Source organism: Pyxicephalus adspersus, chromosome 4 (genome assembly GCF_032062135.1).
Source record: "Pyxicephalus adspersus chromosome 4, UCB_Pads_2.0, whole genome shotgun sequence".
Lineage (NCBI taxonomy): Eukaryota > Metazoa > Chordata > Amphibia > Anura > Pyxicephalidae > Pyxicephalus > Pyxicephalus adspersus.
In genome coordinates this window covers 71,382,837-71,400,569 of record NC_092861.1, presented here as the reverse complement: position 1 = coordinate 71,400,569, position 17,733 = coordinate 71,382,837, and the positions used below count along the sequence as shown (strand labels likewise).

Genomic DNA, 17,733 nt, shown 5'->3' with positions numbered 1-17,733 from the left:
CCGCGGACCACCAAAGATTACTTTGCAAAATAAGAGTGGGCACGGCGTTCCCACCTGTGCCCGCCCCACTGTTATGGTAAGGCCAAAGTTAGGTCTCCATTTAAAAACATGCAAGGGATCTTTCTGCCATTCCTGCACCTCATGCAGTCTTTGCCCAATGGAGACATTCAGAAAAGACAACCAATCAGTGGCTTTCTTTCCCCTTATTCACATCAATAGTGCCAGAAAGCAGCCAACTCTGAAAGTTAGTCTTTTTCTCTGTACTGACCTACACAAGTAAGAAAGTAGTAGTAGGTCTGACCCCCCCCCCCCCAATCTGTAAGAGAACCATAAACTTAGGCTGGTTATCCAATGTTTGGTAGCAATTTTATCTGAAGCCTTTAAAAATGTAAATGGTAAACTGCTGACTGACATGAGATCCACCAACCAACCTTGCTAAAAACATCTGAATCAGTCGGCTTACGTACCATTGTGTTGAATAAATTACACCTGCAATAAAGTGTTTACATATTTTAACATGCAATAAAAGAAACTCTTAAAGCCATCTCTGGCCCTTCAAACCGCTTGTACTATGAAGTTTTTACCATGTTTTTATTAGTAAAAGGCTAATGGCTGTTGTTTTAGTTTGGAAGTTGTGCCTTGTATACAGCAATTATCTCTTTTAGTGTAGCGTCCACCTACTCAGACAGACCCCTATAATTTAGGAATGGCAGATGACTCACTGCCTATCAATATTTGCAAGCTGTTATTATGAATGATATACATTCACTGACCACTTTATAATGTTGTGTATTATCTCGATAACATGACAAATAATAATACATTTAGGCATGTAGATGACATCAAGACAATGTGCTTAAAAAGAAGTTAAACTGGGCATTAGACTGGAGAAGAATAGTGATTTAGGTGGCTTTAGCATTATGTTGGTGCGAGGAGTTCTTGTCTAAGAATTTCAGAAACTTCTGATTAGATTAGATTTTTACAGACCACGATTCTAGGGTTTGCAAAGAATGATCTGAAAAAAGAAAACATCCTGTGAGTACAATACTCTGAGCTAAAATAACTTATTAATGCAAGTGGTCATAAGAAAATGGCCAGACTGGTTTGAGATGATATAGTGAGAGTAAATAAACTTTATATAATAGTACCTAAATAACCATAATAACTTTTTTCAAATGGGGTATGCAGAAGAGTCAACATGGTAAAGCAGATGGGCTACTGTAGCAGGGGACCATAACAGGTGCCTTCTGGTTTGCTAGAAACATGCAGCTAAAGCTACAAATTCTCACAAGTTTACCAAAACTGGATAAGAAAAGATTGAAAAAATGTCTTGCCATTTTGGATAGTGAGGTCACAATTTGATATTGACATAAAAGCTTGGATTCATCCAATATCCAAGCCTTTTATCAATGGTTCAGGCTGGTGCTGGTGGTGTAATGGTGTGGTGAATATTTCCTTGACATACTTTATGCTTCTTAGTACCACCTAAGCATTTAATTACCACTGTCTACCTTGGTATTGCTGACCGTGTCAATCTCTTTATGACTGCAGTGTACCCATCTTCTGATGGCTACTTTTAGCAAAATAACGTGCTTTGTGACAGGTAAAATCTCAAATTGCTAATGTTAATTAATTCAATTTAATGAAAAAGAGCCTTTATGGTCACCGTTGGAATTTGGTGGAATGGGTGATTTGCGTCAGAGATGTGCAGCTGACAAATCTGCAGCAACTGTTTAGGCACCTTTCTGAATCTGTCATAAAGAATTGCAGCAGTTCTTAAGGCAAAAGTGGGTCCGACTTGGTATTAGCAAGGTGTACCCAATAAAGTGGCTAGTGAATGTATATAGTGTCCTCATTTTACAGGGTTATAGGGTTTTTCCCTATATTTCTGGATGGATCCCTATCTCACGATTTAGCTATTTTTTAACAGACTATCCTATCAACTGATATAGCCACTATTCACCGGTTTCTGTTGCTTGGAGAGGCTTCCATGAAATATGTTGTAGTTTGAATACCCTGCTCCCTTCTGGAACTGATTACTTGTATTAATAAACTAAGACACAGAGTAGACACAGACATTGTGTTGCATTTGCATGCTCACATGCCTAATGTAATATGACATCTCAAGACACTTGAAGTACATCTCAAAGTAACTGCATTTACTACATACTATGCATGCCATAGAAAGGGCAGTGCACTGCACATAAATGCTAAGCTTTTCTGTAGCTGCTGTAACTGCTTTAGGTACCTTCTGTGCTGTTGTTTTATTTGTCCGTTTGTTTTGTCATTTTGACACTTTCCATGCTGGGCTGTGCCGCAATATTTCTTTGGTGAGTTCTCTTTTTTAACCTGTAAGAAAGCAAGTAGTGCATCCCTGAATAGAAATAGAACCAATATCCTATGCTCTACCGCTGCATGTTTCCTTAGAATGCCTATTATTTGTTCAACTTTAACCTCAACACTACCAATACACACATCGATTTAAGCTGTAAAATGATTTATCGTGAACTACTCCCCAGTGTGGTAAAGGTGTCTTAGAAGCTAGTCATTTTCAGCCATTTTCCTCTATTCTATATTTATATAAAAAAAAGTTTTCTTTGCCGATGAATATCCTTTTACAGGCTAGAATAATAATGGTAAAATCAATAGCCTGTCACTGATTTCCATAGCAAGTAAAAATTATGGTTGAAAACTAGTTGAATGATTATGAAAGTTAACAAGTTTGAGAGTTTAGATTTTTTTTTTTCAGTTCCCTTTTTCCTTCTCTTCATGTTTACATCTACTACTGTATCTGTGTTGATTACTTTTTTTTTCCACTTTGCTGAAAGCCGTGTTTAATAAAACTCAAAGCTCTAATAAATTCTTTTTATAGAGCTTGGTAAGATTGAAAAGAATGCTGAAAAAACAGTACTCAGATTTACACTGCTGTACTTTGTACTTACGGTATTAGGTATACATTAAATAATACAGGTTTATTCCTCTAATATTTTGTATTTCCTCCCTTTTTAGTATTTGATGGTTTAGGAGATCTTCTTATTCCCACTATGACTCCTTCATCTCAGACCCCATCATCTCCACTCATATCAGCAAACAATATCGGTGGCTCCAGCAAAGGTCTTGGTAGTGACCTTGATACTTCTCTTGCAAGCTTAGTTGGTAGTAAGTAGAAACAATGTCTTACCCTAAATACTTGAATGTGCTTCCTTTTTTTAAATACATTTATATATAGCTTAAAAATACATTTATATTGATTGGTGTTTACAGATTTTTTTAAATACTGCTCATTAAAAATGTGCCCACAATGGGGCCAGGGCAACTATTTTTTTACCTTTCATTTATAGTACAACTCTGCAGTCCAGCTGTTGTAATGGATATATTATAACTATCTATTATTTACGTTTACAGATCTTGGAATTTCTGCCACCCCTGGTAAAAAGTAAGTACTTGAGTTTGTGTTATGCATATCCAGTTTAATGCATTTTGTTTACAGAATATATATAACCATGGATACATGCACATCTAAACTGGACATTTTTTTTTAGAAGTATAAAACTCATGTTTGTGCAGGTTATAGATGGCAGTAATTTGTTGCAGATAAGTGGACCTAAAAGGGACCATATTTTTAAAACCACTCCCTGTTTAAACCTAAAGAGGATTTAAACTGAAAAGTGCCTAAACAACAAAATAGTTACCTTCAATCCCAAATACCTTCAAACTTCATGGAGCAAGCTTTTGTACAAAATAATATGGCTTTACTAGAAGACTGGACAGATTCTTATACATGATGGAACTAAACAGTGGAGGGGGGAACAGCTTGAAATTGTTCTTTTTATTGCTTGTAGAAAGCAGAATATTTGCTTTTTTAAAAACTATCTGCCTAATATAAAGTAAGTTATAAATTATTTTTGTGTTCTTTAAGGGGCGACCTTCAGTGGAATGCAGGAGAAAAGAAACTCACAGGTGGTGCCAACTGGCAGCCAAAGGTAGCTCCAGCAACATGGGCAACTGGTGGCCCATCAACTGCTCCTATGGTAAAATGTCTAGAATTTGTATTAATAATTTAGATTGATATGTATGTTGCAGCCGAACGTTAACTTGTTTTGTTTTTGGTTTTGTGGGAAAGAATTTGTGATATGTTGCCTTCTTTGGTCTTGGACAATGGTCTGGAGTTGGTCTTTATCTGGGGTGTTTGTTCAAAGCATATTACATGATGATTATCAAGTGCATTTATAATACAGATAAAAAAAAACATAAAATCGTACTATAACTTTTTTTTCTTTTTCTTAAAAGCAAGGAACTGTTCCTCCAGTAAGTGGGGGATCCTCATCGGCAACTACTGCACCTGGTGCACAGCCAGCAGCAGCTGCAGCAGCTGGGTTTGGTCTGGTAAGTGCTTTGGGTTTATTTGATTATACATACGTACATAAATTGTGAATGTTTTTGCAAAGCTCATTAGGACAGTATCATTTTGTTAATCCCTGCTTATTGATGTCTATATCCACCTCTTTTTGGCAATTTTTGATATTGAAAATCTGAAATATTAGGGTTTGTAAATAGTATTGATAACATGCAGGTGTTGCACATATTTTCAGAACTTGAGTATATATTAGAACAAATAGAGGACTGCATTTTCTTTTCAGAGCAACATTATTACTTGAAATGCTGTTTTATATGATCTAACTGTGTGTAGTAGGATTTTGTATATGCTTTCAAGTAGAGGGGTCCCAAAGTAATAAAGGAGAAAGCAATAAATGGAAGTTTACAGGGTTCTCCCCAGGCCCTTTTAGCTGGGCGCACCATCCGGCACTTTTCAGCACCCACCCAGCTGTTTTTGGGTGGTTACTAAAGAGTTTTTTATCACAATACAAGGGCTGCCACCCACCTAAAATTTCTTCCCACCCGGCTTTAAAAAAATTCTGGGTTGAGCACTGGTTTATAAAAAAAACGTAAAAAAGGAGAGATCTCATTACAAACAAACTTCCCAATTAAAAAAAAAAAAAAAAAAAAAAAGTTTGACTCAAGTATATTATTCTAATTGTTTACTATGGTGGGGAATCCAAATTGGTGCAAGTTTCTTGGAGTCTTTAGGTCTAATTGCTTTGCCTAGTCATATACCAGTCAAGGAATATGGCAAATTAATACAGCACCAGTTGCATGGAGTAATTTCCAAGTTTCCAAGTCACAACTATTTCTAATGGCATGAGATCAGTACAATTTGTTTTTAAATGGTTAGAACCCCTTTCAGGATTATGTTGTCAGTATCTGGGTAAGGAAAATCATTCCTGTGCAGTAACACATAGATATATTCACCTAACTATTTAACAATTAATTGCCAGACTTTGCATACTGATTCAAAATGTTCCTTCTTGGTGACCTCCCATTTTCCTCAAGACCAGCTATCTGTAACCGTGGAGTTCTCCCCACTGGCCAGCAATGTAAGAGGAATTCTGACCACCACACTAATGTACTATGAGCTGTGAATATAGTAAATATAGCAGGGGTTCTCTGAGGTCCTGAAAGTTATTTCAAAGTTCCCCCATTTAAAAAAAGTTGGAAATGCTGTATTACAGTATATAAAATATATACATGTATAAAAAGCCTTTCTATTTGTTGTTAATATATTTTGTTGTACTAGTTACATAAATTTGTATAATTTATTTAATGCATTTTACAAATAAAATAGTACCTCTACATAATGCATTCTTGATGCAGCTAGCCTGTCCCCATTTGAACATACTTTGGGGAAACATAGGCAAAGAACCTAAAGCTTTCACTACTGACTGTAAAAAAAAAAAATTGAAAATGGTTTATGTATGTCTGAATATGTTTTTATATCCTTATTTAGGCTTCATCTGGGACAGGGGTACCAATGATGCCCCAACAGCCAATGATGTATGGCCAACCTATGATAAGGCCGGCATTTGCTGGCGCTTCTGTTCCTGGTGCTCCGGTAAGGTTCTGTTTGTGCAATATATTCCTTTTGTCTTTGTGTCTATTTTACAACATGATTTACCAGTTTCAGGCGTCATGTGTCAGTAACGGTCAGTTTTACCTTGGCTTTTTTTGTTTTTGGATTTGCAGCTATCTCCAAGTATGACTCCTGCTTCACAGAGCCCCAAAAAACCCCCAACAAAGGATCCCTTAGCAGATCTTAACATTAAGGACTTCTTGTAAACTTGTAAGGTAATAACTTTTTCTCTGCTTTTCTGGACATTTTATATAAGTAATCATTATTAAACATAAGTGAACAGGTTACCTTGGTTTTGTAACCCTCAATATCTGCCGATTTATATGAAGACCTAGTCCTGTTCCCATTTGCACACTTTGACCTTGGTGGCATTATAAAAGAACAAAAACTCATCAATCATTTTTATGTACTACCCTCAACCCCAAATTTTGCAATAATTGATGGTGCTATATGTGAAATGTACACAATACTAATACAATATATTTTTTTCTCATAGATGCTGTTTTTTTGACACGAGTAATGTGCGTCTGGAGCCTTTGAATAACAGATTGCTGCTCAGTTTCTAAGTGAGCCACCAGTACCAAACCCAGTGCTTAGATTTATCTCTTCTGAAACGCGTAGCACAGCTGTGAAAGTAACCATTAGGATTGTGTATTAACCTTAGCAGTTACCCGCTACTGTATCCCATTGTTTTATTTTATTTTTGTGTATCTGGGTTTTCTGTGTTTTTCCAATTTTCCATGAGTGGATGTGAATTCCCATGCCTTCTAATGCTTTTCTGGCCCTACCTGGTGGGGGCAGAACACGCAGCTGTTTGTGTGCTGAGCAGTCTTGAGCGATGTGTCTGTGTTTTATGAACGTTTTGATGTATATAATGTTTGGACATCCTCTGTTTCTTCTATCCAATATGAAATATTGTGTGATCACTCCAGAAAACACTCCAATACAACAAACCTTTGTTTTGTGACCGCGTGAGAACTACCCACAGGACTATCAATTGTGCAAGCAAACTGTTTTTGTGGTACTTTATATGTTTATTTATAATTTATGAAAAAAAAAATCTTCACATATGTAGATATTTACTCCTATGACTATAAATCATATCAGAAATATATTTATCTTTTTGTTGTTTTAAGTATACGTATATATATTTTATTTTGGTTTTTCTTTTTTGGCAGAAAAACTAGCATACTCATCCATTTTGGGGAAAATGCACTTAACTATTTATTGTAGTTACAGCAGGATGACTAGGTTTATGTGGAGTGTTTCTTGTCAATTCAAACATGCATATTTTTTCACATTTTAAGTTTTATTGTACATTATTGTTTTGTGTTAATTTTAGCGTGTGTGTGTGTTTTTTTTGTTTTTTTAGTTTGTTTTTTTTTTTTAGTTTATTGTGACTAGTTTTTGTACTGATTGTGGGTAAACTTCATGCAGATCTCAATGATCTGCCCCACTGTACATATTTTTTTTTTTTTCCCCTACACACTCGAATTTTGTGCTGAAAGCTTGGCTTTAAGGTTTTGGTGCATACAAATGAGGTCACTGTTGATCAGTGTTACAAGTGGCTTGGCAGCTGTCTGTATGGGTTCATTGGAGAAGGATGATCACCTGTTGTAAGTCTTTAAATTTAATTATTTAATTGATGGTCGTATCTGAATTTGCTGTGGGGATAATATACACTCTCTAAATGAGGATAAAAAATTATTTAAAATTTCAAAATGACTATCCTTTGTATCTTGGTTTAAAAACCCAGTGCATGTATGCCCTGTGAGATGCAATAAACACCTTGAACAGAAGCAAAAGAAAACTAAAGTTTGAGCCTGTTTTTGTTTTGAAATTTTTTACCATTCATAAATTTTTCCTCCTTCGCCTTGAACTTGTTTTTTGAATAGCAGACATGGCACACTTTGATTCTTGAACGTGTGTGTGTATGTATGTATATGTATGTATGTATGTGTATATATATATATATATATATATATATATATATATATATATATGTGTGTGTGTGTATATATATCTCAACCCCATTTGCCTGCGTTCCATCAAAAAACAGGTTGTGTTGTGTTGAGGTGGATAAAGGTTCTTAGTGCTGTAAAGTTCCATCAAGCCCCCCCCCCCCCCTCAAACTTTTACAGTAAACTTTTGGGGGGGCCTTATGATGTAAATAGGGCAATGAAGCGGAGTGCAATACAAATACTGGAGAGTGCTTGCTGTTCATCCAACCCATTACTTTGCCTTGATGTGCAGTTTTTCTTTAAATCTGATAAACATTCTATCTGTCATCAATATTAAAGAGTGTTAAATTTTGGGTTTATTTATAACTATTGGAACTTAGATTAGTTAAACTACTATTAGTTTTTTCTGGCCTGCAATATTAGTTACAAGGGCTTTTCTGCCATAACACATGCATTCGTTTTGACATGCAAAATTTGAAAGTGACATTGTATCACAAACATTTAATGAATATCACGGGACCTTAATAGCACTACAAGCTAAATGTATTGATCAAACTTCCCCTGAAAGAAGGGAGAAAAAAAACAAAGATTCCTATTACTCTTTTAACACTTTGGTTGGCTTTAGGTTCACTTCAGTTTACTAGTAAATTACATGCCGATATCTTACATTATGACAAGCATAGCACAAGTCTCATTGTCTTTGGCTTTGCAGGACCCCAGTTGGCAAAAGGTTTGGCCCTTTTAGCCAAGGGCCACATTAGCCAAGCTCCATTTTTTTTTTTATTTAGTTTTTCGTCCATCATGCTCGGATCCAACTTGCTCTGTGCTGCTCATGATGGACTGAACTATTGTTATGCTGGTGGTATTCAGTTCATAAAATGTCCAACACTTTGGTACAATTTCAACTCAACAAAGTTATTACTAGGTATTTAAAAGCAAGTCTAAAGTTACTTGAAGCTTTAATTTTACTAACATGTGAGTTATGACAAAAATCTGAGGATGAAAAAACCCTGTAAGAGACAAAAACATGCAAAGCCCAATTTTAAATGACAATTACAAAGGTCTTGCCATATATAATATATACACTTTACAATGACTTTGAACAGATTAACCACCCAGAAGTTCTCTAAACCACATTGATTGCTATATATAGTACCTAAAACTGTTCTAGGCAGTCCCCAGCTTTAACTACTCCAACCCACCATAAAGAATGAAAGTGAGTAAAAATATAAATTTGTCACCAGAAACAGGAAGAGAATGCACAAGAAAGCTACAAGACGGGAAGTTATAGGAAATCTTCCTACTGGGGCGCAAATGGCAAAAACACTGTCAAGGTTTCTGCCCTTATCTATGCTATCGGAGGTAAGTGCTGGGTGGGCTAATTATTTGCCTTATAATGACCCAGGAAGTAAGCACAGGCACTAGGGCAGTTCTGAATTTTTAACATGATTTCGAGGGTTTCTTTTTTTAATCTAACCATATTCCTTATAGCATTGTTTTTAATGAAGCTTGCAATGATTGGCCCTATTAAGACTGCAAAACCTGCATGTGTGTTCTAAAACAGTGGTTGCACCACCAATTTTTATCACAAAAAAGGAATGAATATATATATATATATATATATATATATATATATATATATATATATATAAATAATATAATTTTTATAACGCAGAATTGTGATTGTGAAGAAGTCATGCACATAGAATTCAACGGAAGTCAAATATATTGATCTGTAGAAGGTCCGGCATCATGTATTTACCGCACATTAAGGATTCTATGGGGAGAATCATTTGGAAACATATTTTGTTGCAGGGCCAAAAGTAGGTAGCGATTAGCAACTTTGAAGGAAAAAAAGTGGCTTAACTTGGTGACATGGGGTAAGTATAATTCAATCAATACAGATTTTTCCCTGAACACCCTTGGCCTATAATGTTGCTCTTGTTAAGAGAACCCTTTGTGACTACATCAATGTTATAATAAAAAGAAAAGACTAATGGGTTATGTATTGCTCCCCAGCAACAAAAAAGAATTTTAAGATTAAAATTCCAGCTGTACAGTTTAAAATGTCAATGGTTTTTATTTGTAATATTAGTGTGGATTAAATTAAGTGACATTAACAGCATTGCTTTTTAAATGGTGGATGAGAGTAAGATACATTTTATTTCACTTTGATTGTCACAACATTTTCAGTTCATATTTTCTGCTTTAAAAATCCTTGATAGTATTGTGGTATTCTTGCCATCATACCGAAATGTTTTTAAAATGACTGCAAGTCCACACATTGTACTGCTTCTGGCAAAGTCCTGATACATGTGAAACAGATGTCACAAGTTGGACAGAAGTTGTTTTTCTTTTGGATTGCCAAAGTATTTCACAGTCCAACAGTAACAGTGAGCAAGGAAATAAAAGAACAGCCACTATTAATGAAAAATATATTTAATGAATGGCTAAATATAGCTAGCACCATAACCATTCTTTCATATATTTATATATGTATGTGTTAAATATACATATATGGGCACGGTCTTTAGCACCATTTATTATAACTATATAGGTTTAATAAAATGAAAACACTTTTTCTATGTGGAAACCTTCATGTCCACAAAGCAGACGTGTAATGGGAATCAGAACTATTTACATTCTTCACTGACATACGTTTCAACAGAGTAGATTAGACAGTAAAGGTTGCCAAAAATCTTCATGAACAAAGGTTAATGATCTATAGGATACAGTCTTATTTATAGAACTGTGATTGAAGCAAATTCCCTTTTGCAGTGGAATGGTTTGTGTATCTAAACATAATCTATTACAAAGTTTTCTTTTTCCTAAAACCTGGATTTCTTCTAACAGGCACTTTAACTGATTTCTTAGGTGAGACCCCAAGTCAGACTTTATTCAGTACTGTAGAGAGTAAACTAAGAACTCCAAACAAGGATTACTCCCATCTTCTATTTAAAATCCCAACTGGGAAAAAAAGCCTTCCACAATTTCCACTGTACACCTCCTTCAGTGGGAGGAATCGGTGGGTATAATGTTTTATCTATGCCAACCTCACCAAACATTGACATTCGGAGGAGATTGGGTATGGATGTACTGCTCCCAATTTTACCTAATTTTGCCTAATTGTGTACCAAAAGTAAAGGCATGGTAATCACAGAAGTGTTATTGTTTATAGAGGTATTGCTTTCCTAAAATCACACTGGGATTATTTACCAGTTTGGATGTAGTCTTTTTTTATAAAAAAATTTTTTATCAACGTTCCATTCCTTGCCAAAAAGTCTGTTGTAGCAGAAGCCTAAAAATGATGTCTGAAAGCCACAAACCTAGTGCTAGTTCTGTAGACTCCCATCCAACTATTTGAGGATCTCCTACTGCAAAACCAGTTCATGATTGCGTTTTTCATATCACATACAAACAACACTTACATTTACTTCTGTGGAACTTTTTTACACCACGTTTCAAAATAATATGCAGGTACGAGGCTTCAGAAAGGTTGTGAATTTAATTGTTTGCACTTACTTTAGCAATTTATTTCAGTATGCATATACCTGTAAAAAATCTGTCATAGGGCTGGTGTACCAAAATTTTACAGTATGCACAATGCATGTCTGTAAACCTAAAAATGTGTTACTGAACTTAAAAGCTCAAATATCCTTTAAATGTGCTCTGTTGCAACACAGAGGAAAACCAGTCTGTTATCTTTCATAATAAATATTGCTGGTGCTGCTATTGAGTATAGTTGCAAGAACCCTGAATAATGCCACTGCTTATCCCCTAGTGAAGAGACCACAGCACTGGTACATGTATGCATCATATCAGAGCAATTAAATGTTTCTATCTGTGTATTTGTTTTAAGTTGTAAAATATTGAATCTAGAGTTTCTGCATTGAAGCCAGAAAACTTAGAGTCAAATTCTCTAACTTTTGCATAGACTTCAAGTTCAAACCTATGCCTTTTAAGAAAATAAAAGAATAAATTGTACATCCTTTTTTCTACTAATGTGATTGTTTAAAAGCAAATAAATAGTAGAGGACTGTATCTTTGAAATGTTTACCTAAAAATAGAAATATCTTTGTGAAAATGTCAGATCTTCATCAGTTTCAAAACTTTAGCACCATAAATAGATTTCCAAAACCATTATATGTGTGTAAAACTTTTCAATGTAATTCAATGGATAATGGCAATGTTTCTTAACCAAGGTTCCTAGGGGATCTTGAGCAAGGAATAATTTGTGACTCTAAAGCCAGTTTAATTGACATCAATGATCTTTTTGGCTATCTGTAAGGGTAGCATTCTTCCCACTGGCCAGCAATGTAAGAGACATCCTTCCCAATGACCCCCCCCCCCTCCCCCACCAGCACTACTGTATTGTACTGTGAGCTGTGTATATAGCAATAAAGCAGGGGGGTTCCCTGAAGACCAGAATGTTATTTCAAGGGTTCCCCCATGGTAAAAGTTCAAAAAACACTGGATGGTGTCAACTATTAGGAATGAAACAAGCTTAATAAGCCTTAAAATGAAATAGTAAAAACTAAAGCATGAAAGAAGGGTGGTTCATGGTTTAAACATATTATTCTTAGGTACTACAAGCACAGTAATGGAAGGTATATTTAGGATGGGCTGCAGCTTAGGCCAGCAGCAAAAGGCAAACATCAACTATGTGCGTACAGGTACATCAACTCTGCTCTTATAATCTAAAATCCTGCTTACATGTAAGAAAAAATGTTTTATTGTGTTATATTGTATTTTTTTTACTTTCTCATCTTGTAGTACTACGCTCAGAAACAAGGAAAGTTGTTACAGGTGAGGTCTTTACCAGGTAATATACATTTTTGAAATGCAATACAAAGAAGTGTTGTCCTGAGAATACCACGTCTAAAGTGAAGTAGTTGATTGCCTTCCAATAAATATAGAGTAGAACAATCTACAATATAGGCGTAAATCCAAATCTGATGACATGTAGGTAGGTAGCAGTGTATCAATTTTATCTAAAACAGTCTAGCACACTTTTTTTATTCTTTTCAAGTGCTTTAGTCTTACAAAAATCTCCTGCTTCCATGTTAAAGCAGTGGATAGCCTTCTACATTTTTTTTATTGCTCAGCTGATTAAGTTTTTAGACATGGATTTAAGTTCATCCTTGAGAGCAATCAGCACTGTTTCCATGAACCCAGAGACATATCTGCGCATACTTCAGCGGAGTAATTCTAACAGCAATATTGTAATCCTGCTGTTCTCCACCAACATCCACCCATTGGTGACCAGAATAGATAGCAATGATTTTCCGATTCCATTTCTTTTTATTTTGCTCTTTGACACGGATGTAAATACCGGAACCACTAGAGCCAGGTTCTGCATCACAATATTGATAAAATAGATCACTGGATTCCACTGAAACACTGCAGAACCGGTATACCAATTGTCCAGGCCTGTCATCATCAAATCCCGAGAAATGTACTCTACTGCGTGGCATCTTGTCAACTTCTGGACTAATTCCAAAGTCCATAAACTTCTTCTTTTGAGCTCTCTTTAATTCCAGAACTGCATAGTCATAGTCTAAAGTCATGTTTTTCGATACATCCTTAAACCAGCCTTTAGGAATCTGAATAGCTTTTACTCTTGTCCACTGGAAGGAAGGCTTTCCAGACAAGGATCCCTTTTCTTTCCCAGAGCTTGTGCTTTTTTGGTCAACATCTGCTGCTGACCTTTTTTGTATTGACTTTTTTCTTTGTTTTCTACCATCCTTTGATGAACCCACATCATCAGGGGCCTCTCCTTTGTTTTTTTTCGATCCCCTATTTCTTTTCCCACCCCTCTTTGTCTTAATCTTAAGAAGTCCAACACGTACTTTTTTGGAATTTTTAATCTAATCTGTACCATCATGTACACAATGTGCAGCGGTTAGAACATGTTTTGGTGAAATAAGAATGCCACTGCAGCCAGATGATAACTTAACTGCAGTGCTAAAGGGGTAGTTGGTCATAAAATGTTTGTCTGAAATACTAAACCTACTATCTGTGCCATAAACTTGTCTTTTTTTACGTGCGCCATGTTTTGCTGATATATTGCTTTGACTGAGTCTTTCAGAAAGCCAGGTGTGGACATTTACTTTTGTCATGGTACGTGTGCCATTGTCATATACAGTATCAAAAGACAAATAGTTTTCAAGATCACGTAGAGTAGGTGGTGGCAAATTCTTCTGGCATTCAATACCACAGGCTCCATGTGGTTCTATATTTGGTTCTGCTTCAAACTTTGGGCTGTTAAGGTGGACAACATCGGAAGTAACTATGCGCGGTATTTCCATGATATGCCATGGTATGGCCTCCTGATCTGTAGCATGTGCTTTACTGGTATATGATGTCAAGATCAAGGAAAAGAGGAATACTAGATGTAGGCAATCCATTTTGCCCCAAACTCTATCTCTAAAAAAAGAAAGAAATATCAATAAGGAGAAGGCAATACCATATGTTAACATAAAACAATATGTAATTTAGACTGGGGGAGAGCATAAGGTTGAGTCTACCCCTATCAACAATTTAATATCCACCAATCTTATCATACAAAATTGCAAGGAAGCATCTGATGAATAGGTATGGCTAACAGAATATGATGCCTAAGACAACTAATTTCAACTACGATATGAAGAAACAAGTGGGAACTCTCTTTCCACATAAGACTAATCCTAATCCATGCAGCAACTTTACAGCACAGGGTCAAGAAAGAAGAGCAAAAGCCCTGTTATCACTTAGCTCCAGTTTTTAAACAAGTAATCCAGTGTGGCCAAAACAAATTGTGTTTTCCCAAGTCAAAAAATGGTCAGTGCAGGTTAACAAGTAAAAACAAAAAAACTATAGTACAAGTAATACCCTATATGTCCTTGTCAAAGCCCTTTTGTGCATCTTGGATTTTACAGTGCCTAAAGAAATATTGTAAAACTAGTACATAAGAGGAAACATTCCACACTGGAAGCCTCTGTGTTGTCAGTTGCATTGCCTGTCATTTTCCAGAGGTCTCCAATCTTATTATTTATCTGGTGATAATTTTATTAAAATCTACAAATGTAACCACTATATTAAGCCTCTATTTGGTAATGCATTTATATGGAAGTAATTAAAATGTTTTTTGGAGGAAGTCTGTTCTGAAAGAAATCTGGAAGCTCCCATGACTGGGTAGTCATGTGCACCCAATGGAAAAACAATTGTAAACACATTATCCTGGAACAAGTATGCAAGTAAGTTCTAATGTCACTGCTTATTGTACTTTATATATTGATTTGTCATTAACATTATAACAAGTCTATTTGTTTAGTTAGAAACATGAAAGTAGTCATTGCTGACTTCTCCTGAGAAATCTTTTTGCTTGTCCTTCAGCTTTCCCCAATTTTTAGTTATGGACCTGGATCCAGTACACAGGATCCCGCTGACACTTCTGATCTACACAAACCAAACAGGGATTCAGAAAGTATTAAGCCAGTAGGTTCAGCAAAAATTCCAGGCAAATGGAATTTTCAGAAGCAAGGTAACAGCAGCAGCCCCCCGCTTCCCTTATTACAAGTTTCCTTTAAGGGTTAAATGCAGATGAACTGATTTGGGTACACGACCCGATGTGCAGTATGTACCTGAAGGTGATAACTAAGTAATGTTAGTATAGATACTAGTTCCCTTGGTTTTCTCTTGCCTAGAACAAGTATACAAATCAGTTCTCACTTTCCTAGTTTGGATGCTTAAACTGGATAAATGAATCAAATTGAAGCCAGAAGGAACAGGTTCAGCCTAAATATTTCTCTCAGTACAGGTTGCCCTAAAAAACTAAAAGTTAAACCTTGTGTTAAAGAGAACCTATCAGTGACTGTGCAGCTCTGTACAATTACAATTCTGACATGATGCATTCAAGTCTTTAAATTATAGGCTAGATATAATATTCACATTGACCACTAGGTGGCAGACCAGGCTAACTAAAAACATGAACCTACAGTAATTTTTTACCCAACTTATACAATATTCAATATAAAGGTTAATAACCTAAACTTCACAGACATAAGGTCACAAAGAAAAAACATTTTTAGCATCGTCAATATTAATAATAATCCTAGCTTGTCTGTAGCAGAAATTCATTTTGAGCCAGATATATTATGTTGTACTTATATGAACTGGAGCCACCTGGCACAGAGAATGCATGGTGAACCTATTCTGCCATGGCACTGTTCTTCTAATGGCAGGACCACAGCACATTTACTAATATGCCATCAGTTGTCATTGTCCTTGTCACAGATCTGCAACTTATTTAGTGCACATCATGTCCTAACACTATCCGGTATTCACATATGGCAGACTTGGATCCCATCCACTGTAATAAATAAAATGTGCCATATATAATTACAAGGATCCAGAGCAACAGATTTTTCAAATCATTCACATTTGGTGATCTCACAAGCCTAATAAAATCACTTGTGTCCTATGGGATGACTACAGTTTAATTCCAGCAATTAGAAGATAAAGTCTGAACAATATGGGAACCACATTTTTGGGTCACATCCTAAAACTACAATATTGTTTTTTTTTTAGGTCATTGATTTTAGAAATAAAAAATACTAACCCAATTACAGTATAAGCTTTGATGATTGGCAATCATTGGGATCTGCTGCCTTGTACAGTAGAGTACATGCCTGATTTATACAGGGAAAAGAAATAACTTTGTTTGCAAAGTTCTCAGGATAATGTTTTCTACTCTTTTTTTTTCTACTCTTATATGCTTTATACTCTTACCTTTACTATTGATACTAGAATTGAATCTATCTCTCTGGCTTATTGATTTGCTACATTTATATCCATCTCTCTTCCTTAACATGCTGCACAGCAATTGTGAAATTATGCAAATAATCTTGCTTGCAAATACAAGATTTGATTCCCAGGTATCTCCAATTGATTCAGTGACCCCCAGCTGTCAGATCCCTGCAGCAAGTAAGGTGCACAGGCTGCAGAATGAATCCATGAGTTTTGCATTCATCAGGATGCATTAGAAACATCAGGCTTACCTGCTGAGGAATAGATGAGCTCCCTGACTCCCAGGTCCTCATTCCCAATGAATGCAGCTCAGTGATGGAAACCTCTGGAAGAGCTATGGAACAGATGACATCCAATCTTGGAGGTAGCAGCCCAACTCAGAGCACCTCCAACTCATGCACAGGAGGGGAGGGATATGTAGAGGAGGGGGCAGAGGGGAGGGTGAGCTATACATGAAAGAGTGGGGAGGAACAGAATCATGTGAAATCATCCTACAATGAATAAGATATAACAAGACATCTGAGATTAAAGCAGTGTAAGCAAGGAGGGGAGAATGATGTACCAAGTCAGGATGGGCAGAGCACAGGCATGCAAGAAGAGTTTGTCCAGGCAGGGTGACTGATCTACAGGATGACAGGCAGGGGGAGTGAGAGAGCACAGCTGTACACATCTGCAGGAGACAGTCTGCACATCTGGATGCTTTACTTAGCTTCTGCCTGAAATTACTTTAATAATATTACCTGGCTGTAAATAGGGATTTTCTCAGGCTACAAGCCTTTGTATTTATTCTTTCCCAGAGGCTGTAATTACATAGTATAGTTAATTTTCTGGCTTGTATAACATTTCAAACAGATCAAGCAGGGCTAAGGTGTGGCTGGTTACTTAAAGTATCAATAAGCTGCTTTGTTTTTTATTTAATAATTTACAGCATTTATAGTAACAGTGTTTACCATAGAACACAGGTTATGTATAAAAATATTAAAAAGAAATGATACAGGTCTGAACATAACTTAAAGT

At 36.0% G+C, this 17,733-nt stretch overlaps 2 protein-coding genes across 2 annotated transcripts in view; one reads left to right on the top strand and one right to left on the bottom strand.

The window, feature by feature from the left end:
* Window positions 1-7,789, top strand: part of SNAP91 (synaptosome associated protein 91) — a 52,913-nt gene extending 45,124 nt beyond the window's left edge. Inside the window, exons 17-23 of the mRNA XM_072410191.1 lie at window positions 3,010-3,159; window positions 3,406-3,436; window positions 3,920-4,031; window positions 4,291-4,386; window positions 5,846-5,950; window positions 6,082-6,183; window positions 6,465-7,789. Of these exons, the coding sequence (XP_072266292.1) occupies window positions 3,010-3,159; window positions 3,406-3,436; window positions 3,920-4,031; window positions 4,291-4,386; window positions 5,846-5,950; window positions 6,082-6,174 (587 nt within the window). The 3' untranslated portion in view covers window positions 6,175-6,183; window positions 6,465-7,789. The remainder of the gene's footprint in view (window positions 1-3,009; window positions 3,160-3,405; window positions 3,437-3,919; window positions 4,032-4,290; window positions 4,387-5,845; window positions 5,951-6,081; window positions 6,184-6,464) is intronic.
* Window positions 7,790-9,986: 2,197 nt separating this feature from the next.
* PRSS35 (serine protease 35) lies at window positions 9,987-17,234 on the bottom strand. The gene is given in 2 exon segments (XM_072408584.1): window positions 9,987-14,355; window positions 16,968-17,234. A coding segment is annotated over 1 exon segment (1,272 nt). The 5' UTR covers window positions 14,337-14,355; window positions 16,968-17,234; the 3' UTR covers window positions 9,987-13,064.
* Window positions 17,235-17,733: the final 499 nt, after the last annotated feature.